Source organism: Loxodonta africana, chromosome 11 (assembly GCF_030014295.1).
Source record: "Loxodonta africana isolate mLoxAfr1 chromosome 11, mLoxAfr1.hap2, whole genome shotgun sequence".
Lineage (NCBI taxonomy): Eukaryota > Metazoa > Chordata > Mammalia > Proboscidea > Elephantidae > Loxodonta > Loxodonta africana.
In genome coordinates, this window is record NC_087352.1 from 104,406,041 (window position 1) to 104,433,285 (window position 27,245).

The 27,245-nt window shown below is 40.1% G+C and overlaps 1 protein-coding gene across 1 annotated transcript in view; it reads right to left on the bottom strand.

Moving 5' to 3' along the window:
- Window positions 1–27,245, bottom strand: part of PIEZO2 (piezo type mechanosensitive ion channel component 2) — a 656,646-nt gene that overhangs the window by 482,278 nt on the left and 147,123 nt on the right. Inside the window, exon 2 of the mRNA XM_064294736.1 lies at window positions 1,607–1,702. Within this exon, the coding sequence (XP_064150806.1) occupies window positions 1,607–1,702 (96 nt within the window). The remainder of the gene's footprint in view (window positions 1–1,606; window positions 1,703–27,245) is intronic.

A 27,245-nucleotide genomic window follows, 5' to 3' on the forward strand; every position in this document is an offset into this window, starting at 1 on the left:
TAGTATATAAACTCATATATATAACTTAGTATATAAAGTACTTTTTAAAGCATTTTATTCTGAATATGTATGAAACCCTTTTTTTTTTTTGAACAATGGGCTCTATGTCATGAAATAGGAGCTGCCAATACATTATAGTCTTGTTTCTGAGGCCAGAAAACGATTCTATTGAAGTGGCTTTGTTTATGTTGAACTCTTCAGGAGTAAAGCTGTGCTGGGCTGGGTCCCAGAAACAATGTGGGTTTGGTTTGACGATGATTTGCATTAACTCACACTTCTAGCTTTTCTCAGGTTGGCATATAAAGCATTTAAGTGTCTGGAGGAGAGCTATTGTTTAGGTTCTCCCTGAGACAGGAAAATCAACATAGCATCTGTAGTAATAACTACTAGGATTGAGGATAGTAATACACACTATACATTCAACAGCGAATGTGGAGACTAGGAAAGATGGAGTTCAGTATCTGCTGCTCTGTGCACACCAACCCACTGCCGTCGTGTCAGTTTCAATCCCTAGTGAAAACCAAGGTCTTTCCTTCTTCTACAGAGCCCATCGTTAACAAGGATGCCCGCTCAGAGCTGCAGCATCACCCTTTACGTGCCACTCAGAAGCTGGCCAGACACAAATTCCTCTTCCTTCCATACAGCCACCATGGCTCCCACTTGAGATATTTGCCATAGTCCTCATTTCTTATAATTGTATTGTTTTGAAAAACAATTTCTTAAATTAATTCAGTGTGGTTTAACTTTTATATGTGGAGAAGACTTCAAATAAATAAATTCACAAGTCAGATCACACATCCTAATGCTTTAGAAAATATGCTGGCCATTTTTTTCTATGCCTTGAAGTTCTTATAGCCCAAGGGGGAATGGATATACATTTTTCCAGAACATGCTTCAAAAACTGTATCTCAAACTCATATTACTCTGTTTAATTACTTTATTAAGGCATATAAACCCAAACCAAACCCATTGCCATTGAGTCAATTCTGACTCATAGCGACCCTACAGGACACAGTAGAACTGCCCCCTAGAGTTTCCAAGGAGTGCCTGGTGGATTCGAACTACTGACCTTTTAGTTACCAGATGTAGCACTTAACAACTACGCCACCAGGGTTTCCATTAAGGCATATACAAAACCTCAAATGATATATGAACAAGTTATGATAGGGATCAGGCTTTCAACTCAGCTCTTCTTTGTAAGAGTCTTAGAAACCTAAGACATTGCTCAGCCTCTTTTCCACTTGCCACCACATTCCTGCAGAAATCCAATACGCAAATGCATGTGTCAATGTTGTCATGCCATCTGACTCACTTTATTGATAATTCTTAGAGTTAGACTTATCTCGTCCAAACATTCCAGACACACTGCCAAGCCTGCTAACAAAGACCTACAAGGGAACTTACATGGGGAAAGTAGCTGTGTAAGTGATAAAACATGTATCACAATCAAGTGCCACATGCTCGACTTGGCTCAGCTGTTAGAACCTTTGACATCACTCCTCACTTGAGCAGCCACCTCTCACTGGAACAAGGGTGCATCTAGGAAACTCAACAAAATAGATTCAGACTGTACAACTCTATGGATGGAAGAGTAAATGGTTCTTACCTTGCATTGTTGCTTTTGTTGGTTCTGAGAACAGAGGAATGAGCAAGAGGTAGATAAGGTAGACAAACGAGAGCCCATTGTATCGGAAAGCACACGCTGGGGAGAAAAAAAAGAGAAGATCATTAATACTGGCAGGCTAATAGAAAGGGGAGGCACAACAACTTTCTGAGTGATGGCATCAGGTACCCCTGCATCAAATGATATCACTGCCTAAGTAGACATGTCAATTAAAAAAACAGGTTGATAATTAAGATAAACTTGTGTTTATCACTATGTTTAACATGAGAATTGGACAATTAAAACACGTGGGCCCTGCTCTTAAAATCCAACTATGCTTAGAAAAGCAGAAAATAAACAGGTGTTGGCAAGAATGTGGAGAAGCTGGAACCCTCATTCATTGCTGGTGGGATTGTAAAATGGTGTTGCCACTGTGGAAAACAGCTTGGCAGTTTCTCAAAAAGCTAAACAGAGAATTACCATATGACCCAGCAATTCCACTCCTAGGTCAATACCCAAAAAACCTGAAAGCAGGGACTCAGACAGATAACTGTACACCGATGTTCACTGTAGCACAATTTGCAATAGCCCAAAGGTGCAAACAACCTAAATGTCCATCAATAGATGAAGAGATAAATAAAATGCGTATATAAATACAACAGAATACTATTCAGTCATAAAAAGAAATGAAGTCCTAACACATGCTGCAACATGGATGAACCTTGAAAACATTATGCTGAGTGAAATAAGTCAGTCACAAAAGGATAAATATATGATCCCACTTATAGGAAACATCTAGAATAGGCAAATATATAGAGACAAAAGTTTATTAGTGGTTACCAAGGGCAGGCAGGAGAGATGGGGATAGGAAGACTCAATGCTTAGAAAACACTGATGGCATAACTTGGGAACAGGTAAGTGTGATGGCTCAACAACATAATGAACATAATGTCACTGAACATATGAAGATTGTTGAAATGTCAAACTTCTTGTTACATATTTACCACAATTATAAAAAAAATTCTAAGCAGGTAGGCAAAACCAATATCCTGAGTGAAGATAGACTATAATAAAGTCCTAGATTTAGCTGGATATATTGAAAGTGCTACAGAAATATAAAGGGCACCCAGAAAATTAACAATAACACTCATGAGGAATGTGTTCCTTAGAACAATAAACTATAGGAGACCAAATGGACAACATATGCCCAAAAGCAAAGATGAGAAGGCAAGGTGGGGCAGGAAAACCTGCTGGTGGAAATCAGGAAGGCAGGGTGGAAATGGGGCGAGTGCTAACACATTGCAGGGATCGCAACCAATGTCAGGGAACAATTTGTGTAAGAATTGTTGAATGGGAAACTAATTTGCTGTGTAAACTTTCAACTAAAACATAATAAAATGTTAAAAAGAACAAAACATTCAACATAAAAAAAAAGGAGGATACAGAGGGCAATATATAGCGAGGATTTGAGATGGTCGGGTAAAAAATAATGTGTCATCAGCAGTTTCTGATCAGGAGAAAACATTTCAGATAGATTTATCCCATACATGAGTTGGTGGGAAGCAAAGCTTAGGAGCTGTTGGGATTGGTGCGTAAATGCAGACTTAGGGCAGTATGGTAATCATCGTTAACTTGGAAAAACAGCAGATGGAATAAAGAGTATTTGTAAAATAAACAAATACGTGAGGTGTGAAGGGAAATTATACAAAATGGCTCCAAAGTTTAAAACCCAGGTGGTAAGAAAAAGGATTACCGACACAGAGAAAAATAAGAAATTTAAGAAGAAACATGGTAAGTTTCCGTTAGACACTTTCACAGAATCAACTGTTGGGACTTGGATCTTATGGAAATATTCAGCAGATAGTCTGGACAACGTTGATGCCTAGTGAATGTACAAAGGAATGAAGACTGAGTTCTGAAGAGACATGAGATGAAATGACAAGAATGGTTTCACTCTCCAGAGGCAAAAACAACAAAGAGAAGCAAAGGAGTCAGGCATACTGTCTTCATGGAGGAGAGAGCGATTTCCCACATTTTGGAATACAGGCTAAAGGAAAACTTGCAGGAAAGAAAGAAAAAAGGAGTAGAAATTTTAAGACAGGTATGAGAAAAGCCAAGAAAGTCCAGTTCCCAAATGAAAATTTTTCACAAAAGATGTTCACTGCAACAGAGAGGCTGATGTGTCATTTATTTGTTGGTCAACGTATGACTGCAAAGAAAGCATCATCAGAACCAGGAGACCAGGTGCAAAAGGGGGGCTGGGGGGCCAGAGGAGACAGACGAAGCTGGGAAAAGGGAAGCAAGGGAACGGGCAAGGCCTGGAATCAGGGTCACAGCCAAGTTGAGGGTCAGGGACTAGGGTACAGTCCAGTGAGGGAGGTGCACCAGGATTAAAGAGATGGGTACCAAGATCAGGAAGTGCTAATCAGAGGCAGAATTTGGGCAGTAGGGCCACAACACCCACAAGCAAAGAGCCCAAGCTGGAGCAACGAGGGAAGCATACTTATACACACTTGATTGGTGTGACAGGAAACCATATAAATGAGGCATTATAACAAGAGCATTTTTTTTAAATTATATTTTATTATGTTTTCAGTGAGGGTTTACACAGCAGTTTAGGTTCCCGTTGAACAATTTCTACACAGGTTGTTCCATGGCACTGGTTACATTTTTCACAACGTGTGAACATTCTCATTACTTTCCTTCCAGTTGTTCGTTTCCATTAGTCTAGTTTCTCTGCCCCCTTATTTTTTCATCTTTGTTATAAACTACTTGTTGACCATTTGCTCTCATAAAAGTGATTTCATAAAGGGGCACAGTACTTATGGGTGATTTTTTTGTTTTGTTTTGTTTTGAGCCAATCTGTTATTTACCTATAAGGTGACCTCAGGAGTTAGTGAAGGGGAATAGTACCAGGGAGTCCTCCAGTCTCAACCAGTCCAGTAGGTTTTTTTTTTTTTTTTTTTAATTTGAGGTGCTGTTCCACGTTTTTCTCTCATTCCATCAGGGTCTATCTATTGTGGCCCTGATTGGAACAGTCAGTAGTGGTAGCCAGGCACCATCCAGTTCTTCTGGTCTCAGGGTAGATGCAGCAGTGGTTCCTGTAGACTATGTCCTGTAGGATAGTTTCTTCTTTCAGTCTTTGGTTTCCTTCTTTCTCTTTTGCTTCAGACAAGTAGAGACAAACAGTTGGATCTTAGATGGCCACTGTCAAGCTTTTAAGACTCCAGAGACTACTCACCAAACTAGGATGTAGAATATCACTTTATGAACTATATTATGCCAACTGTCTGAGATGTCCCACGAGACTATGGTCCTAATTTTTCAAATGCAGAAATCTAATCCTCTGAGGTATCTGATTATGTCTAAGAAGTATTGGTAATGGTGCCACCTATGTGCTTGATTATGTACATAAATATATGTGCATACAGTCACATAGATGTATATACAGATACATATGCATAAACCATACATACACACATATGTACATCCCTACACACATATATGCCTATATACACACATATATACTCACACATATATTTTTTAGTTGTTTTTGCTGTTGTTTCAAAATTATGTACTCCATGTTGTGATCAGTTGGTACAGAGTCGGTTTTAACACATAGCGATCCAATGTACAACAGAAAGAAACACAGCTGGCCCTGCACCATCCTCACAATCGTTGCTATGTTTGAGCCCATTGTTGCAGCCACCGTGTCAACCCATCTCGTTGAGGGTCTTCGTCTTTTTTGCTGACCCTTACCTTACCAAGCATGATGTCCTTCTCCAGGGACAGGTCCCTCTTGATAATATGTCTAAAGTATGTGAGACAAAGTCTTGCCATCCTTGCTTCCAAAGAGCACTGTGGCTGTACTTTTTCCAAGACAGACTTGTTCTTGTAGCAGTCCATGGTATATTCAACACTCTTAGCCAACACCGTAATACAAAGGCATCAGTTCTTCCTCACTCTTCCTTATTCATTGTCCAGCTCTTGCATGCACATGAGGTGATTGAAAATACCATGGCTCAGGTCAGGTGTACCTTAGTCCTCGAAGTGACATCTTTGCTTTTTAACACTTTAAAGAGGTCTTTTGCAGCAGATTTGCCCAACATAATACACATCATTTAATTTCTTGACTTCTGCTTCTATGGGCATTGATTGTGGATCCAAGAAAATGAAACCCTTGACAGCTTCAACATTTTCTCTGTTTATCATGATGTTGCTTTTTGGTCCAGTTTTGAGGATTTTTGTTTTCTTTATGTTGAGGTGTAATCCATACTGAGGACTGTAGTCTTTGATCTTCATCAGTAAGCGTTTTAAGTCCTCTTCACTTTCAGCAAACAAGGTTGTGTCATCTGCATATTCCAAGTTGTTAATGAGACTTCCTCCAAACTTGATGCCATGTTCTCCTTCATATAGTCCAGCTTCTTGGATTATTTCCCTTCCCTTCAGTGTAGGCTTGACCTAGTGACTCACTTTTAATGAGCACAATACCGCAAACAGGACAGGTTGTCACTTCCAAAGTTACATCGCAAAAGGACTAAGCCTCCCATCTCGGGGCCTTGCTCACTCTCTCTCCCTCAGCCACTCTGAGACAAGTCAGCCACCATGCTGTGAGTTGTCCTAGGAAGAGGCCCACATGCAAGGAGCTGATGTCTCTAGCCAGTAGCCCATGTGGACCTGAGGCATGGGTGAGCTTAGGAAGGGATCCTCCCCTAGTAGAGCTGTGGTATGACTGTATCTTCAGAGACACTGGGATTGCAGCCTTGACAGACCTGAGCCAAAGGACCCAACTAAGCCAGACGGGATCCCTGGCTGCCAGAAACCACAAGATGGTAAGCGTTTGCTGTTTTAAGCCAGTAAATGTTTGAATAATTTGTATGCAGCAACTGATAATGGATATCCTAAATTTAAAAAAAATCAGGACACTGTCAACAATCCAGCTTCATTTACCTTTTGTCTGAAATGATCCCTTTGACTGACAACAATAACCAAATTGCAGGATTTTCTGCTTTACTATATACGCACGAAGTGGCTAAAAAAAAAAAAATGTTGCCATGGAATTGATTCCAACTCATGGCAACCCCATGTTGCCATGTGGACTGTGGGGTATCAGAGTGGAACTGCACTCCATAGGATTTGCAGTGGCTGATTTTTCAGAACTAGGTTGCCAGACCTTTCTTCCAAGGTGCCCTGGGTGGACAAGAATCACCAATCTTTCACCCAGCAGCAGAGCACATTAACCATTTGCACCATCCAGGGACTCATGTGACATTGCTACACAGGAGTTATACAAGCTCATGGTGTCACCACAATTTTGAGTTAGAGCCGCCTGCCACAAACAGCCAGTTCTTAAGACAGGGATAAGGTGGGTAGCAAGAACTTTATTGTATATCGATATACAGGGAACAGAGGGGAATGATTTCCCCCTAAACCTGTCTGTCTCCTCAAACTGGAGGCCAGTGGGGGTTTTAGATGGAGAAGGGGACATGGGTTTTAGGAGCTTGTGGAATGTCCATTTTTCTTCTGTGTGGCTTCGGTGGTCACGTCTCAAACATGATGATCTTTTCCTGCCATTATCCCATCAGCCCAGGGAATGTCTGGCACCATCCTGGTGAGTACTGTCCTGTTTGACAGGCTTAGATCAATATCACTTATTTTTCTACAGTCTTAGAGGAAACGCTGGTTAATTTTTAATTTTTAAAGGAATTAAACAGCAAAATCATACTTGGAGGTGGAGACAGGCTACGGAAGGAAAAATGGCAAAGGTTCTGTTCAAGATATGGCTGAGCAGCTTGTTCCAACGGGGGCTTTGAATGCCACATCTAAGTCAGTTATCCCCATCTAGGGCAAAATATGCCTTTCAACTTGGCAATAAGGCACATACAAACTAGAAAAGCCTTAGAAGGTAAATAGCAACTCCTTCATCAGGCTTGATGCTGCCTTTTTTTAGGACCTGGAGACACGTACAGTACACTCATTACTTTTCACAATGACCTATCATGTTTTTGGCTGCACAACCTCCCCCTGCGAACCCCTCAATGGACCGGCCAGTCATCTGGTGAGCTCAAGTGCAGACAGCAGCAAATCAACACCTCTGTTCTCCACCCCAAGAATTTCAGTGTCGACAGTGCAATCAAACAATGCAGATCAAGGTGTTCAAAGGAAAATAGATCGCTGCTTTAGCTAAGAAGGCACTGGAGTTTCCACTATTCCTACCTGTTTTTAGCTATCCAAAATTGTGGAAACTTCCCCAGAAGGATGACAATAGTTGACTGTAATTTCCCAAACAAAAGACCTTGCCCAGACCTAGAGAAATCACAATTACAAACTGTGAAATAACAAGTTGTCAAGTGAAGTGCTTTATAAACATCAATGCTGCCATTTGGATCCTAAGAACTGGGCCTGGCCTCATTAGCGTATCTCATTTTTGAAAGATAAATGTTGGAAAAACTCTTCAAGTAGAAAAATGATAGATATGATAACTTAAAATTTACCGATACTGAAAGAGACAAAAATCTCTAGCAAATATAACATTTTTAAGTTGGCCACATGAGATTTATAAAAACACCTGTGTTGCAACACATGCATAATAATTGCCCCATTACTACAATATGATCACAGAGAGGTTTGTGCACACTTTAACCTTCTCCAGTAGCTCAGGGTAATCATTTTACATTTGAGATTACTAAAGTTACATGCTCTCAATGCTGAATTTCTAGCAAGACTTGTCCTCCCACTTCCTGCATACTAGCAAGGCCAAACAACATCCTATTACAAATGTTCTGGGAAACAATGCCTTAAATGTTTAAAACCCCCATTTCAACTAAGTGCCTTCTAAATGCGAATTACTGCCTCAAGGAGCTTAGCTAGGAAACCCTGGTGCCGTAGTGGTTAGGAGTTAAGCTGCCAACCAAAAGGTCAGCAATTGGAATCCACCAGGCACTCCTTGGAAACCCTATGGGGCAATTCTACCCTGTTCTATAGGGTCACTATGGGTTGGAATCAACTCGACAGTTACAGGTTTGGTTTGCTTTTGGTTTTAGAGCAGTAGCTATATGCTACATAGAATAAGTCACTTCACTATCTTGATAAGATGTTTCTATTAAATCAGTGATTTTAGAATTTTTTAGTTTGTTTTACATTTAATATTTTTCCTTCTGTACTCTAAAGCAATCAATCACCTTTAAAAGGATGTACTCTCAATATGCTGGTTATTTTGTAACTAAAAATAACCAAGAGAGACAGCAACAAAGTATTTACAAAGGAGCAGGAAGAAAATCCAATAATTGTAGTTTTCCTAAGGAACAAAACTATTAAAGAAGTAAGAGTGAGGAAAAAGGCAGTTACATCCTATAACACATTTTATGTTGCTGGGTGCCCTAAAATCTATTCTGGTGCATAGTGACCCTATGTGACACAGTAAAACTATCCATAGAGTTTTCTTGGCTATAATCTTTATGGAACCAGATTGCCTGTCTTTCTCCCATGGGTTCCAACTGCTGACCTATGGTTAGCTGCTGAGTGCTTAACCATTGCACCACCAACCAAAACCATAAACCAAACCCATTGCCATTGAGTTGATTCCAACTCCTATCAACCCTGCAGCAGAGTTGCCCCCAAAGGGTTTCCACACCTGTAAATCTTTATGGAAGCACACTGCCACATCTTTCTCTCATGGAGCAGCGGGTGGGTTCTAACTGCCAACATTTCAGTTAGCAGCGAAGCACTTAACCACCGTACCACCAGGGCTCCTTCATTCACTTTCTAGTTGTGTAGAATTCTTTCTCCCATCATATACTGATATTTTACATCCAGTTAAAATTATAAATGCTTTAGAACAGTAGACAGTCAAGACAATATCATTCTTCCCTTTTTCTTAATCACTGACCTTGACATCCACCACACATCTAGTTCTACAGTGTTTCCTTCAGAAATTAGTCTTTCAAGAAAGATGGCCCAGACGGTCTTCCCCACCACCGTTCAGCAGGGCAAAACCTATGCTCACGCACCTCTCCTTCTCCTGCAGCACATGGTTTATGTTCTTCATGCACACTATAAGAATTTTTATATATTTGTAACAAAAGACTAAAGGAAATACTTTTCAATTAAGAAAATATTGTGCTATTACATTTACAGATAGTCCTGTCAAAGAGAGAAATTGACAGCAAGTATCATCTTTGAAAGGAGCTCTAGTGATGCAGTGGTTAAGCACCCAGCTGCTAATCAAAACGTCAGTTGTTGATACTCACCAGCCACTCAGGAGAAAGACGTGGCAGCCTGCTCTATAAAGATCACAGCTTTGGAAATCCTCTGGGCAGTTCTACTCTGTCCTATACGGTCCCTAAGAGTTGGAATTGACTCAGCGCCAATGGGTTTGGTTTTTTGGATCTTCCTTCGATTTTGGAGTTTAATTACTCAAGAAACCAAACACTCACTTTAAAAAATTTCCTGATCAAAATTAATCTGCCAGTGGCTCTTCCTTCACCAAAACCTGCAAATCCTTTCTTTCCTATTAGAAGCCAGGTTTGCTGAATTTGAATTTGAAAAGATACAGCTGAGCCCAGGGGCAGAGACCATCTTGTGACCTCAAAGAGGGAGTAAAAGAGGGAGTTGTTGTTAGGTGCCACCTAGTCAGTTCTGACTCATAGTGACCCAATGGTACAACAGAATGAAACAAAACACCATCCAGTCCTGCCCCATCCTCACAATTGTTGCTATGTTTGAGCCCATTGTTCCAGCCACTACATGGATCCATCTGGTTGAGGGTCTTCCTCCTTTTTCTTGACTTCTACCTCACTAAGCATGATGTCCTTCTCGAGGGAATGGCCTCTCCACATAACATGTTCAAAGTATGTGAGATGAAGTCTCACCATCTTCACTTCTAGGGAGCATTCCAGCTGTACCTCTTCTAAGACAGACTTGTTCCTTCTTGTGGCAGTCCATAGTATATTCAATATTTTTCAGCAATACAATAATTCAAATGCCTCAATTCTTCTTCAGTCTTCCTTGTTCATTGTCCAGCTTTCCCATGCATATGAGGCAATTGAAAATGCCATGGCTGGGGTCAGGCATACCTTAGTCCTCATGGTGACATCTTTGGTATTTAACACTTTAAAGAGGTTTTTTGCAGCAGATTTGCCCAGTGCTTTGATTTCTTGACTGCTGCTTCCATGGGCATTGATTGTGAATCCAAGTAAAACTAGATCCTCAGCAACTTCAATATTTTTTCCGTTTATTATGATGTTGCTTATTGGTCTAGTTGTGAGGATTTTTGTTTTCTTCATGTTGAGGTTTAATTCATACTGAAGGCTGTAGTCTTTGATTTTAATCAGTAAGTGCTTCAAGTCCTCTTTGCTTTCAGCAAGCAAGGTTATGTCATCTGCATATCACAGGTTGTTAATGAGTCTTCCTCCAATCTTGCTGCCATGTTCTTCTTTATATAGTCCAGATTCTGGGATTATCTGCTCAGCATACAGATTGAATAGGTATGGTGAAAAGATATAACCCTGACACACGCCTTTCCTGATTTTAAAACATGCAGTATCCCCTTGTTCTGTTCAAACAACTGCCTGTTGGTCTGTCTACACGTTCCACATAAGCACAGCTAACCCATTAAAAACCCACTGCCGTCGAGTCAATTCCAACTCATAGCGACCCTACAGGACAGAGGAGAACTGCCCCATAGAGTTTCCAAGGAGCACCTGGTAGATTCAAACTGCTGACCAGTTAAGTGTTCTGGAATTCCCATTCTTTGTAACATTATCCATAATTTGTTATGACCCGCACAGTTGAATGCCTTTGCACAGACAATAAAACAAAAGTAAACACCTTTCTGGTATTCTCTGCTTTCAGCCAAGATCAATCTGACATCAGCAACAATAACCCTCGTTCCATATCCTCTTCTGAATCTCGTAGAATTCTTAATATTTCAACTCAAGGCTTAAATTTTTTCTCCTGTTCTTTTAGCCTGAGAAATGCAGAGCATGCTCTTCCCTTCTCGTCTTCTAACTCCAGGTCTTTGCACATTTCATTATAATATTTTGTCTTCTTGAGTCATCCTTTGAAATCATCTGTTCAGCTCTTTTACTTCATCTTTTCTTCCATTTGCTTTAGCTATTCTATGTCAGTTTGTCATACTGTGGTGGCTTTCGTGTAGCTGCAACACTGGAAGCTATGCCACTGGTATTTCAAATACCAGCAGGGTCACTTGGACAGGTTTCAGCAGAGCTTTTGGACTACAGCAGACTAGGAAAAAGGACTTGGTGGTGTACTTCTGAAAAATTTGACCAGTGAAGGCCTTATGGATAGCAGTGGAACACTGAGTGATAGCGTGTGGAAAGATGAGCCCCTCAGGTTGGAAGGAATTCAAAATATGACTAAGGAAGAGCTGCCTCCTCAAAGTAGAGCCAACCTTAATTACGTGAATGGAGGCAAGCTTTCAGGACGTTCACTTGCTGATGAAGCACAACTCAACATGAGAATAAACAGCTGCAAACATCCTTTAATGATCACAATGTGGAATGAATGAATCAAGGAAAATTGGAAGTTGTCAAAAATTAAAAGGAACACTTGAATATCAATATCCTAGACATTAGTGAGCTGAAATTGGCTGGTACTGGTCATTTTGAATCAGATAATTATATGGTCTTCTATGCTGGGAATGAGAAATTGAAGAGGAACAGCATTGCATTCATTGTCGAAAAGAATATTTCAAGATTTATCCTGAAGTACAATGCTGTCAGTGATAGGATAATACCCATAAGTCTACAAGGAAGACCAGTCAATATGACTATTATTCAAATTTATGCACCAACCACTAACGCCAAACATGAAAAAATTGAAGATTTTTACCAACTTCTCCAGTCTGAAATTGATCAAACATGCAATCAAGATGTACTGATAATTACTAGTGATTTGAATGAAAAAGCTGGAAACAACGAAGAAGGATTGATAGTAGAAAACATGGCCCGGTGATAGAAAGGATACAGAAGATTGCATGACAGAATTTTGAAAGACCAACAACTTATTCATTGCAAATACCTTTTTCAACAACATAAATGGCAACTATAAATGTGGACCTCGCCAGATGGAATACACAGGAATCAAATCAAATATATCTGTGGAAAGAGATGATGGAGAAGCTCAATATCATCAGTCAGAACAAGGCCAGGGGCCAACTGCAGAACAGACTGTTATGGATTGAATTGAGTCCCCCCAAAATATGTGTCAATTTGGCTATTTTATGATTGTCTAAAGTATTGTGAGATTATCTACCATTTTGTCATCCGATGTGATTTTCCTGTGGGTTGTAAATCCTACCTTTATGATGTTAATGAGACAGGGTTAGAGGCAGTTATGTTAAAGAGGCAGAACTTAATCTACAAGAATAGGTTGTGTCTTAAATCAATCTCTTTTGAGATATAAAAGAGAAGCGAGCAGAGAGACCGGGGTATCTTATAACACCAAGAAAGTAGTGCCAGAAGAGCGCATCCTTTGGACTCGGGGTCGCAGTGCTGAGAAGCTCCTTGACCAGGGAAGACTGATGACAAGGACTTTCCCCCAGAGCCCACAGAGAAAAAAAGACTTCCTCTGGAGCTGGCACTCTGAATTTGGACTTCTAGCCTCCTAGACTGAGAAAGAATAGCTTTCTCTTTGTTAAAGCCATCCAATTGTGGTATTTCTGTTGTAGAAGCACTAGATAACTAAGACACAGACCATTAATTGTTCATATGCAAGCTCAAGTTGAAGCTGAAGCAAATTTAAACAAGTCCACAAGACCCAAAGTATGACCTTGGGCATATGCCAACTGAATTTAGAGACCATCTCGAGAACAGATTTGACACATTTAACATTAATGACCAAAAACTAGATGAGTTGTGGGATGACATCAAGGACATCATGCATGAAGAAAGCAAAAAGGTCATTAAAAAAAAGAGTGAAGGTTGGGTTCAATCAATCATGTTAAAATTAGTCAACAGTTTATCTTCTATACTTCTACCTTCTTTTTAAGCCTCATTGCACCTAGCTTTTTTGAATTACTAGTTTTTTCTAGAATCAAAATGGTCTCCTATATGCATATAGAATAACTGCTCAGAATAAACTGTATATTTAAATTTAATTTAGTTTTAATTATTTTTAACAGTCCTTATATTTTAACATTACATTTTTATCCAGAGGTATATGAAAGTTGACATTCTTTCAATAAGTTTGTCAGTATAGCATTGAATCTCTATTGGGCATGTATTCCTCACACTTCAAGAAATAGAAATGCTATAGCAAAAAGCTAAAAAAATAAAGAGAATTACTATAGTGTATATTAATTTCATTATAGAAATTGAATAAAAGAATATAGTTTTTAGAATAATGCCCCAAAGAAAACAACATTTTAACAAGGCAATAAATTACAAGGACTTAGAATCAAACTTTTTTTTCAGAAAATCATAACCACTAATTTATTAACAAATTTTTAAGTCAATCTAAGGAAAAATTTGGTGAAATCATCTTACTAATAAAGGAAAAAAGCCTTTGATCTGAGTTTTCTAGTTTTTCCAAAAACCTGAGATATTATCTGTAAAATAAGTTGGACCAGATGACTACTATGACCCTAGCTGATTTTTTGGCCTTGTAAGTTTAAAAATGCATTGTTTTTTAATTATTTCAAAAAGGTAGAATTCTATTTTCTAGTTTAACATATATATACATATACAAATGATCAAATATTAGTAACAGGATTAAAAGTTTAACTGAATTTTCCAAACTCTGATTTTAGAGTTTGCATAAAATAAAATTTAATGAAAGAACAGTACTATGGATTTTTTCTCCTTTAAAAATGCCTTTTAATATGTTACTCACTATTTTCCCACTTTATCCATATAAAGTTATTGTATTTGAAGCCTAGATCCTTATGCTCAAGCTCAACCCTATTCACGCTATAGAACTGCCCTCTGGTCTGAAAGAAAAGCACCCAGGATTGTCTCCCCTAGCTGCAAATGAGGAAAGAGTTTTTACGCTATTACATAATTTCTTAAATTATCTGAAAATTTATATTAGAAGTTAGATCTATTTCCTTCTGAGTATGAACAGCCCTGTATTTAAACCCATATTAAGCCTAACCAAATTAAGGCTGGCTGTCTTACCATGGTGATGAGTAAGAAGTTAGGTGGGTTGGTGGAGGTTGAGGAAAGGTCAAATGCTGGGGGTGGGTGCTTGCCGACCCCCCTTAAGGTGCTTTCTTGTCTACTGATGAGACAGTGGGTACAGACCAGGAGACTAAAGACTAGCACCTCACGGCTCCCTAGGGTTTGTTAACATGGTGCCCATGGGTTTGGAAGTTATGGGGGTTACCAACCACCCTCACTGGCACTTTTATTCTCCTGTGGCGAATACACTTTTAACTTAATCTTAATTAACTTTTGTATAATTCAGCAATTTATAAAAGTGTCAATTACTTCAGCTTTCCGCTAGTCCATCATTAGCAGACTGGTGAAGAACATATTTCAGTTTTTCTAGAAATAATCATAATTAAGCTGGAATCTGTAAAGACTGCTCTTCAGGAGTTCAAAATTAATACAACAGAGAATCCCTGATGGAGCAGAACAGCAGTGGGATGCAGACCTCAAATTCTCGTAAAAAGGCCACACTTAATGGTCTGACTGTGACTAGAAGGACCCTGGAGGTAATGGTCCCCAGACCTTCTGTTGGCCCCAAACTGGAACCATTCCCAAAGCCAATCTTTCAGACAGGGATTGGACTGGACTATAAGACAGAAAATGATACTGGTGAAGAGCGAGCTTCTTGGCTTAAGTAGATACATGAGACTATGTGGGCAGCTCCTGTCTGGAGGAGAGATGAGAAGGCAAAGGCGGGCAGGAGCTGGCTGAATGGACACGGGGAATACCGGGTGGAGAGGAGGAGTGTGCTGTGTCTCGCTAGGGGGAGAACAACTAGGAGTACACAGCAATGTGTATATAAATTTTTGTATGAGAGACTGACTTGATTTGTAAACTTTCACTTCAAGCACAAGAAAAAAGTAAAAAATCAGGATATTTCAAAAAAAAAAGAGTTCAGCATTTATTTTCCCCATTAAAAACATTGTTTTTTAAAATCAGAGAGTTGAATGTCTCTCATGGTGAATTTTACACCAAATTTTTAAATTCCAGTTTGTCCAGTTTTTTATTTTTAATTAACTCTAAAATGACCTCTTTTGTAATTTTCCCAAAGGTTAAGTTCTCTTCTTAATATATAAACAAATTCCACTAGAACTCGATTTTTTCATCACTGATCCTCTGAAAAACCTAGGGGAAGTGCCTAGAATGCTAATAATAAAGCAAAGTCCCTTGCTGGGCTTCAGTACTTTGGCTTGTCTGTGCCATAGTTGGTTTCAAGAGCTTAACCTCAGAGACTCATAGAGATTTCAAATCTGGAAAATTACCCCTCCATTAGGTTGAACTATTGACCATGATGGCTTCAGATAACAAAAACGGTTAAATATTAACAAGTTCATATGGCTCAAAACAATAATTTGGGCCTGACTAACTGGACTGTGCTACACAGTTGAGAATAAAAGTCATTTTCATTTTCAGAAATAAATGAGTTGCAATCCCGCCTGTTCTCTGGCATTCATATGCCTCCCACATATTCATCTCTAAGCAACTGGAGACAGCTATGGAAAAAGGGAAGACGGCAAGGGCCAAAAAGTACTTATCCCGGGGGGGGGTGTGTGAGTATGCACATATGTGTGCACTTGTGAGTGCGTGTGTGTGTGCGCACACGCTTTACATAGGCAGCAGAGGCTTTTTAATAACAGAGCTAATTTACTGCCTGCCACAGTTTCCATCTTTCAAGAACTTAGTAAAAATAGATATTTTGTAGGCTTTTACTGCAAGCTGTAGAACATATATTGTTCTTGGCAGCATCCTCCTTGGACTAATGTATGCGTCAGCATGAAGAGAAATCGATTCAGCTAGCTGTAATAGAGCCACATGTCTTCCGTCTTCAGCACAAGATGTTGGCCAAACTTCTATTTTGTTTAACAACTAAAACAGTGGGAAACAGATTAAAAATAGTTTTTATCTTGATAAATTTACTTAGTTTGCTTGCTTTCTCCTGTGAACACCTTCTCAAACACACATGGAGCCATCGCAATTCCTTTCAAGTACTTCTGTTGCTAGATAAGTAGACACACATTTTATGGCATGGATTCAACCTCTCAATGTTTCTGGGGTTTATACTTTTGATACCATACTAATGAGAACCAGCCGTTGACCAAATGTGAAATCCTTGCTCCCCAAACACCTAAAATAGCAAGGAGCTGGACTAATGCCTCAAAATTAGACTCTTCCTCCAGATCTCTTTGCTCAGTCGTTGCTAACTCAGCGCCTCTAACCTTGCATTTAATCTTTTCCTCATTACTTTGAATGGTAATCACACACAAAGTCCTGAGAATGGAGTGGGGTGAAAAAGGAGGCCTTGCCGTTAACAAACTGAAGATGCATTTAGAGCTTGCCCCAGCCTCACCCTGTCTCCATGCTCCTGGTCTTCTCTCTCATTGCCCTTCCTCTCAGCAGACACCACATCCTCCTGCCTTTGGAGACTGTTGATAATTGCCGTTGAGTCAGCTCTGACTCGTGGCAGCCCCACGTACAACAGGATGAATCGTTGACTGGTCCTGCACCATTTTCATGGTCATTGTTATGCTTGTTTATTGCTGTTGCCACTGTGTATTTCAAATGCCTTCTAATCTAGGGGGTATATCTTCCAATACAACATCAGACAATATTTTGTTGCAATTCATAGGGTTTTCATTGGCTAATTTTCAGAAGTAGATTATCAGATCTTTCTTCCTAGTCTGTCTTAGCCTGGAAGCTGAGCTGAAACCTGTCTGCCACGGGCAACCCTACTGGTACTTGAAATACTGACGACATAGCTTCCAGCATCATAGCAAAATGCAAGCCACCAAAGTACAACAAACTGACAGAGGCATGGGCTATAAAGTTTATGGCAGCTTAAAAACTTACTGGTAGGCTGCTTTATTCAGAGAATTAGAATGACTGCTCCAGTAATGGTGTTGAACTCACTTAAGGTGTTTTCATCAGCTCACTGAGACATTTTCTGACTTTTAGTCAACTGGAGAAATCTATTCTAGGATCGCCTAAATGTCCTGGCACAGATGACATTTTATATTCCTGACCCATTTATGCTCTGTATCTACTAAATGACCCATAATGTTTCAGAACTTTCCCCATCACCCCCCAAAATGAGGCTGCTTTGGTATCAAAGTATACCTCCAAAAAGTTAAGTCAACAGCCTTCCTCACAGTCATTATGGGGCCGTGCTGGATGGTTTGAATCCAAATACTCTAGAGGTCGGGTTACCCACGTAAATGTCTTTGCTAGGTCAACTGACACATTTTCTTTGGGGCGCAGGGACATTGCAGAAACCTGCCACTTTTGGCCTACCTCCTGAAAAAGTTCAAGCAACAGTGTGCTTCCTTGAACATATCTCCAATTCCAGCCATACTCCCCTTAACCATTCCCCACACATGTACACTTAAAATTTTTTTTTTTTTTACCAGGCCCTAAACCATTTTGGGACTGGGACTATTTCCTATTTGTTACTAAATTTTCTATGTCTTTTTCCATTTCTGAACATAATAAGCATTCAGTAAATATTTACTGAAAGTATAAAAAAATCCCCAACTCTTTGCCAAACTTTAATGCTCCCTGTCCAATTGTGTATCCTAAATTCCTAAACACTCTTCAAATTGGCTCAAACGTTTGTCTCCTCCCTGAGAATGCCCTCATAACCCCAATCAAAAGTCATCTTTTCTGAATTATATATACGTGTGTGTGTGTATATGTGTGTGTATATATATCTCAGCAGTAAGGAGTCTTGGGTGGAGAAAGGCCGGGCGATCCCTTCTTAAAAAATCAGCCATTGAGAACCCTATGGAGCACAGCTCTACTCTGCACGCGTGGGGTCATCGGGAGGCAGAATTAATGCTATGGCAACTGTAACAACAAGGGACTGCTTCAATCACGATTGTCACACAATGGAATCCTCTGCAGCCATCACAGAGAAAAGCCGTCACATCTGACCAAACGGTGTGACTGTTCAATAGCTTTCACTTAAATAGCACCCAATAGATTATTCTTATTCTAATAAATTGAATAGTCTTCAATCTGGTGAACACAATGACTGGCAACAGCAACAACGTTAAAAAGGAATAAGATGAAAGTCTCTTGGAAAAAATATTATTTGAGTAGTAATTTCCTCTCAGGCATCCAGTAAGAGCAAAAACTAGAGACCTCTGGAGCCTTGACCACCTCTCTGCCACAAAGAAGTTAAGCTCCAGGGAGCTCCCCCTGGAAGAAAAAGGTGATTGAAGCTAAAACTCCGAGCCTGAACCATATTTTCCTTACAAATGAATTTCAGTGCAAATTCTTCTTCACCACAAGCAGCTCTCCGAGGCTCTGGTCAACTTTGAAGGGGTAGAAAGACATTTATTAACCATATATATTATACAAAGAAAATGGGGAAATATACGTTCCAAAACCCATCTTCGGCAAACATTGAGCTTCACAGCATGACTCCTACTTGGCAGCAACTAGAAAAGGAAATCAAAATTTTAATCCACCAAAGCTGTGTTAAGCAAATCCATTACTATCCCTAGCCTCAGCTTCCCTTCCTCTCTAATGCAGCTAACTGGAGCTCTGTCAGAAGTATGTAAGTGTACATGGGAGAAGCTAAAATGACTTACTGACCTCCCAAGCCCCTCTGGGCACCTCTGGCTTGTGGGCCTGAGTTCCCAACTCAGCTGTGCTGACCCAGGAGCAAGGCTGCCATGTCTATCTTGGGGTTTGGAAATAAATTGCTGCATGCAGAGGCAGGAAGGGAATGCTGCAAACTGAGAGCAAAAGATTTCCAGCTGACCATTTTAACATGATCACACCCTTCTGGACCCCTGGCTTTGTTTTTCTTCCTTTTTTCCTTCAGTTAAAAGCAGGGAGGAACTTGTAAAAGCCAAACTTAAACAATTTTGGGTAAGTCACACAATGGCAAACAATCAAGCACTTAGTAAGAACTAGCACTGTAAGTCCATCAAAGATTTCATATGAATAACTTAGTTAGAGGGCAAGTTCTAACTATCTTGTATTTGATGTACACATTCACGAGGGTAGCCTTTCTTTGGCACAACTGAATCCTGAAGAGCAAATAATTCTAATTTTCTCAGAAGAGGAACTGAAGCTTTTTTTCGTTTGTTTTTTTCCTCCTCAGTTATCATCTGGAACCTGTTAACTGTGTAGCAGATTGCCTAAAAATACAACCTGGAAACCAGAAGAAAGCAAGCCCCAGCCTTTTCCCTAGTCAGCTCTAGAACTCCACCTTGGAGCATCAAAGCCCCTCTCCCCAAGGCCTCTTCCAGACTGAAAGAATGGGGACGTTTCAAAGGAAAAAGACCACAACTGGATGCTAGCAAATCATATTAAACACGTATGTGAGGATGTAGGGATGTCAAAACCCATTTCATGAATGAAACCTGTGGCCTATAAATCACAGAGGGCACTGACCTCCAAGAGCAGCCTTTACGGCCATTACTGTTACCCTCCAGCCTCTCTGCAGGCTGGCCAATGCTTGCTCCAGATGCAGCCTCAGCTTCACAAAGTGAGGGCCCAGGACACGTGCTCCCTCTGGTCTCTTCTCACCTACCCAGCAGTGGTGTAAGGGCAGTCTTCTTGCTTAAGCAAACGAAAACACACTAATTTTACAAATGAAGCTTATAAGGCAGAAGGACTTACATGGTTTAACTTTATCTCATGTTCAGCTACTCTAAAGAGCTGATTTGTTGAGTTTTATCACAAAATGAAAATATCTGTATTTGTGTAGTAGCTAGCACCAGGATTTCTCTTAGAAAAGAAACTGTGTCTGGAAATTTTCCTTGATCCATTCTTGGAGTGGAGCCCTGGTGGCGCAACGGTTAAGAGCTCAGTTGCTAACCAAAAGGTCAGCAGTTCAAACCCACCAGCCGCTCCTTGGAAATCCTATGGGGCAGCTGTACTCCATCCTCTAGGGTCGCTATGGGTTGGAATCAACTCCACAGCAACGGGTATTCCTGGAGCAGCAGGGAGACTTCCAGGAGTCAGGTTAGGGGATAAGGCTATCTGTGGCTACAGAAAAGGAGAGGAGAGAAGAAGAGGGAGAAAAAGGCCATGGTCAGGAGAAGCCACTGGCATGGTACAGAGTCAGGACATGGTGAAGCTTCTCCCCGTGGCCACAGAAAAACTGAAAAGCCTAAAAATACTGGACTCAGGAAGTGATGGTGGGAGTGCATGGAGAGGCCAAGCTTTGTGCTCAGTTTTGTGCCAGGCATCAGTAAAGGGGACAGACATAGGTGCAGAAAGCCCAGGGCAGGAAGACTTTGGGGATTTGCAGGACTCACACAGCACTCGGGGTCTCACAAGTCAGCAGGCACTGGGCTGAGGGGACAGGAAAGCTCTGAGTAACAGCTAGCTCTATGTCTGCTTGATACCAAACCAGCCAAGCTCCTACTTCATTTGATTAAAAGTCAGTTCAGGTGAAGGTGGAGCAAGATGGCAGCATAAGTAGTTGCACACCCTAAACCCTCAATTATTATAAGAGAAAACAAGCAACTATTGAAAAAAATCGATAGTCTCAGAACTCAGGACATCAGATAGATGACTGCAGGAACAAAGGAAATACTGAATGGAGTACACCCACTCCTTATTTATCAACATTGTTAGGTTCCAAAGATCAGGTCGTTATGCAAAAATCGGTGTTAGGTGAAAATGGAGAATTTTTTTTTTCTGTTTTCACACCACCCTATTTTTTTTATTTAGAAAATATGACCATAGAAATAATAACAGCTAAGATTTGCTGATGTGCTCATCACCGTGACAAGCCCAAACCCAAAAACCAATCCCACTGCCATGGAGTTGATTCCGACTCATAGCGGCCCTACAGGACAGAGTAGGACCGCCCCACAGAGTTTCCAAGGAGCACCTGGTGGATCTGAACTGCCGATCTCTTGGTTAGCAGCTGTAGTACTCAACCACTACACCACCAGGGTTTCCATGACAAGTCCAGTTATGGATTATTCCTCTGTGGAGAAGGAGGCTTGAAGGAGACAAAGCTGGATAAAGCCTGGCTCTGTGACCAGAGGGCCCATGGCTTAACCACTTCACCTTCCTCCAGTGCTGGGTCAGAGCTTCCCTCCTGGAGCCTCCTCCAGGACTCCCCTCTCACCCATGCAAGCTTTGTGTTCATGATCTGGAGCCTGTTGTGCCCTCTGGGCCTGACGAGTCATGAGGCTAGGGGCTTTCTGCCTGGCTGTGCACCTAGCCCTACTAAGGTGGAGGCTCCAGGCCCAGTTAGGTCACTTTGGGATGTTATTAAACTTGCATGCATTTCTTCCAAACACCCACTCTGATGCCTCTTTCTTTTCTCCCTTCCCATCTGTCATGGATTGAATTGTGTACCCCCAAAATATGTGTTAACTTGACTAGGCCATGATTCCCAGTATTGTGTGATTGTCCACCATTTTGTCATCTGATGTGATTTTCCTATGTGTCGTAAATCCTACCTCTATGATGTTAATGAGGCAGGATTAGAGGCAGCTGTGTAAATGATACTGGACTCAATCTACAAGATTAGGTTTTATCTTTAGTCAATCTCTTTTGTGATATAAAAGAGACAAGTGAGCAGAGAGACGGGGGCGGGGCCTCACACCACCAAGAAACAAGAGCCAAGAACAGTGTGTCCTCTGGACCTGGAGTCCCTGTGCTGAAAAGCTCCTGCATCAGGGGAAGATTGATGACAAAAACCTTCCCCCAGAGCTGACAGAGAGAGAACGCCTTTCCCTAGAAGTGGTGTCCCTGAATACAGACTTCTAGCCTCCCAGATTGTGAGAGAATAAAGGACACCACAAGAAGGGAAGGCTGAGCAGGCAGACCTAAGAAGGGGTGGCTTGGTCCACCACAGGCCTGATGCCACACGAGTCCTTGAAGGGAGCAGCATACAGAGTGTAGTACAGCTCAGACTTTGTGAACAGCCCAGCCCCAGAGAACACAGCTCAGGCAACAACAACGGAGCAGGGAGACCCAAGAAAGGGCTGGAGGCCTGGAACTGTCTACATCCCAGGAAGAAGCAGCGTAAGAAGCAAAGTGCAGCTCACACTTTGTGAACAGCCAGCTTCCAGAGAAGGCAAATGAGCAGCAAGACCTGGGGCAGAGCAACTTGGCAAGCATAGGGCAAGCTTGAATTCCCAAACACTCAGGCTCAAGACAGCATGGCTTGGTGAGCACAACCCAAAGTGGGGTCACTGTAGGTACCAAAACGAAGCAATGAGGTGAACTCAGGCAGGCCTACAGTTCATGAACAGTGAAGACAAATGGTAAATTGTCAACAGCTGCCACTTCCAAGGTTGGACTCTGAGGTTGCCGTGGCACAGCCAACATTTTTGGAAGAGGAGTCTTGGGGTACACCTGCAACAGCTACAGCTCCTGGGTGGGAGGTCTAGTGATGGAGTTGCATGGCTGAGGGGACAGGATGGGGGATTGTGATGACCTATCAGAGACAGCCAATATTCTGAAATAGGGGGCTGGTGCTACAGGGGCATAGCCAGTGTACCTGGGGGTAGGATCTGGAGCTGGAGTAATATAGTCAGGATCCTCAATATCTTGAGCGAAGGTGATCACAACAAGTGCCACAAACCATAGAGTTGGATGCTGAAGTGTCCTCTTACTCAGGGCACCTACATGTGAAAGAGTGATAGCCGATGCTCCTGGGCAAAGGAGCTAATAGGAAAGGGACAGTAGCAGGTGCATCCCAATGAAGAGTCTGGAGTTGAAGCAGAGAACTATAACCTGCAATAATTTAAAGTAGTGATAATAATAAAATAATAAGGAAGCAAACCAGACATAAGGGGAAGAATTTAATCTCCAGAGTCACCATGGTACAATATCTTAATGTCTCAATTACAACCAACAATCACAAAGCATATGAAGAGCTAGGAAAGAATGGGCCATATAAAAGACAAAAATAGTGGGACAGAAACTGTCCCTGAGGAAGAACAGATAACAAAATCACTAGAAAAAGACTTTAAAGAAGAATTATTAAGGATACTTTAAAGTAGAATTATTAAGAACTAAAAAAAAAAAAGGAAATCAGAAAAATGATCTAAGAAAAAAATAAAAATTTCAATCCCAGTGCCGTCGAGTCGATTCCTACTCTCATAGTGACCCTACAGAACAGAGTAGAACTGCCCCATAGAGTTTCCAAGGAGCACCTGGTGGATTCGAACTGCCAACCCTTTGGTTAGCAGCCGTGGCAGAGAAATGAAAAAAAAAAAAAAAAACAGTAATACTGGAGCTGAAAAACACAGTAATCAAAATGAACATAGTCTGAAAGGGCTTAGAAGCAGATCTGAATTGGCAGAAGAGAGAATTAGTGAACTTGAAGATTGAGCAATTGAGATTGTTCAGTCTGAAGATTAAAAGGAAAAAAAGAGTGAAGAAAGATGAACACTCGAACAGATCTGTGAGACACTACCAAGTGGAATAATAAATGCATTGTGGGAGTACCAGAAGAGGAAGAGAGAGAGAAAGGTATAGAAAGAATATTTGAAGAAATAATGGCCTAAAACTTTCCCGATACGATGAAACACAAGAACTTGTACATCCAAAATGCTGAACAAACTCCAAGTAGGATAAATTTAAATAGAGCTATATCAAGGCATATTATAATCAAACTCTTGAAAACTAAGGATAAAGAGAAAACTTTCCCTTTAGTTGCCCTGCCAAGGGGCACCAGCTGTTTTGAGAGCAGCATAAGAGAAGTAAAGAATCACATATGTCAATGAGATTAAGTGCTGATTTCTCTGCATAAAATAGGAAAGCAAGAAGGCAGTGGGAAGATGCATTTAAAGTGCAGAAAGAAAAGAACTATAATCCAAGAATACTATATCTGGCAAAACTGTCATTCAAAAATGAGGGTGAAATTAAAATGTTTCTAGATAATCAAAAGCTGAAGGTATTTGTCATCACCAAACCAGGCCTACGAGAAATGCTAAAGAGTGTCCTCCAAAAGTATAAGTGAGAACACTTGACAGCAATATAAAGTTGTATATACAAGGGGAAAAATATTACCTTTAAAGGAAATGGCTTGACAAATATAAAAGACAGTGTTAAGGTATTGTTGGTTGGTGAATAATAAAATAAAAATAAACAAAGAAATGAATATACATACATATTAACAATAAAATAAATTACAGGGTATCTGAGGAATAAAGATTTAATTAGTGAAAACAATATAAATGGGAGGGAGTGGCATAGGTATAAATTGTATGTTACTTAATTTGGTATCAATATAAGTCAGGCTGTTATAAATGTAAGTTGTGAAATATAATCCTCAAAGAAAGTAAATAAAAATTATACACAAAGGAAAAGAAGGGAAATGATATGGTTCAGCACACACACACAAAAACTCTATGCACAAAAGAAGTCAGCATTGCTGGAAAAGAGGAATGAAGAAGGTATAAGACACACAAAAAACAACAAAATGGCAGAACTAAGTCTTCCTTCATTGGTAATTATCATGAATATAAAAGGATTAAACACTCCAATCAAGAGATAAAGAGTAGCAGATTAGATTTAAAAAAACATGACCTATCTATTTGCTGTCTAAAAGAGCCACACCTCAGGCACAAAGACACAAATACATTGCAAGTGAATAGATGGAAGAAAACATTTCATGTAAACAGTAACCTAAAGAGAATAGGTGTGGTAATTAAGAATAGGTGTGGTAATTAATTAAGAAATTAAGAGACAAGAAGGACACTATATAATGATAAAAGAGACAGTGCATCAAAAAGACATAAATATAAATATTTCCGAGCAGTGATTAAAGCATATGGCTGCTAATTAGAAGGTAGGTGGTTCAAACCCACCAGTCACTCCATGGGAGAAAGATGTAGCAGTCTGCTTCTGTAAAGATTTCAGCCTTGGAAATACTATGGGGCAGTTCTACTCTGACCCATAGGGTCATTATGCATCAGAATTGATTCAATGGCAATGGGTAACCTCAGAGCCACAAAATTTATAAAGCAAATACTGACAGGTCAAAGGCAGAAAGAGTTCTACAATAATAACTGGAGTCCCTGGGTGGCACAAACAGTTAGGCACCCGACTACTAGTGAAAGGTTGGAGGTAACTAACTCACTCAGGGGTACCTTAGAAGACAGGCCTGGCAATCTGCTTCTCAATGGTTACAGCCTTGAAAACCCTATAGAGAAGTTCCTATTATGTACATGCGGGGTTGCTATGAGTCAGAATCAACTCGACAGTAACTAACAACAATGGTTGGAGACTTTAAAACACAACTTTTGATAAGGGATAGAACAGCTAGAAAGAAGATCAGTAAAGAAACAGAAGAATTGAACAATACTATTAACAAACTAGGCCTAACAAACATACATAGAATGCTCCATCCAACAACAGTACAACATGCTTTCTTCTACAATGAACATTCTCCAGGATAGACCATATCTTAGGACACAAAGCAAATCTCAATAAATTTCAAAATACTGAAATCATACAAAGTAACTTTTCTGATCACAATGGAGTAAAGCAAGAAATTAATGACATGAAGAAAACAGAAAAATACACAAATATGTGGAAACTAAATAACATACTAGTAAACAACTAATAGGTAAAAGAAGAAATAAAAAAAACTTAGAGTCAAATGAGAATGAAAACACAATATACAAAAACCTAAGGGATGCAGCAAAGGCAGTACTCAGAGGAAAATTTATAGTAATAAATGCCAATATTAAAACAGATCCCAAATCAGTAACGTAGCTCTTCAACTTGAGGAACTAGAAAAGGAAGAGAAAATTAAACCTAAGGCTACCAGATGAAAGGAAATAATAAAGATCAGAGCAAAAAAAAAAATGACAGAGAATAGAAAAACAATAACAGAATAAATAAGTCAAAAGTTGGGTTTTTGAAAAAGACTGATAAAATCTACAAACCTTTGGCTAGACAGTGAAAGAAAATTAGAGAGAATATGAAAATATCTAAAATTAGAAATGAAAGCAGACATTACAACCAATCCCATAGAAATAAAAAGGATTGTAAGGGAACACTATGACCAGTTTAACACCAACAAATTAGATAACTAGAGACAATGGACAAATTTCTTGAAACATATAAACTCTATACATTGACTCAAGAAGAAACAATGGATCTCAACAAACCCATATCATGTAAAGAGGCTGTATCAGTAATTTAAAAACTTCCAAAAAAAAAAAAAAAGGTCTGTACCACATGGCTTCACTGGGGAATTCTACCAAACATTTATAGAAGAAGTAACCCCAATCATACTTAAAATTTTCTAAAAAGTAAGGGCAGGGGAGCACTTCCTAACTCACTCTATGAGGTGAACATTACCCTGATACCAAAGCCAGAGAAGGGCACCACAAGAAAAGAAAGATTCAGACAAATATCCCAAAAGAACATAAATGCAAAAATACTTAATAAAATACTAGCAAACTGAATCCAAAAACTTATTAGGATTATACACCATGATCATGTGGAATTCATGCCAAGAATGCAAGGATGGTTCAACA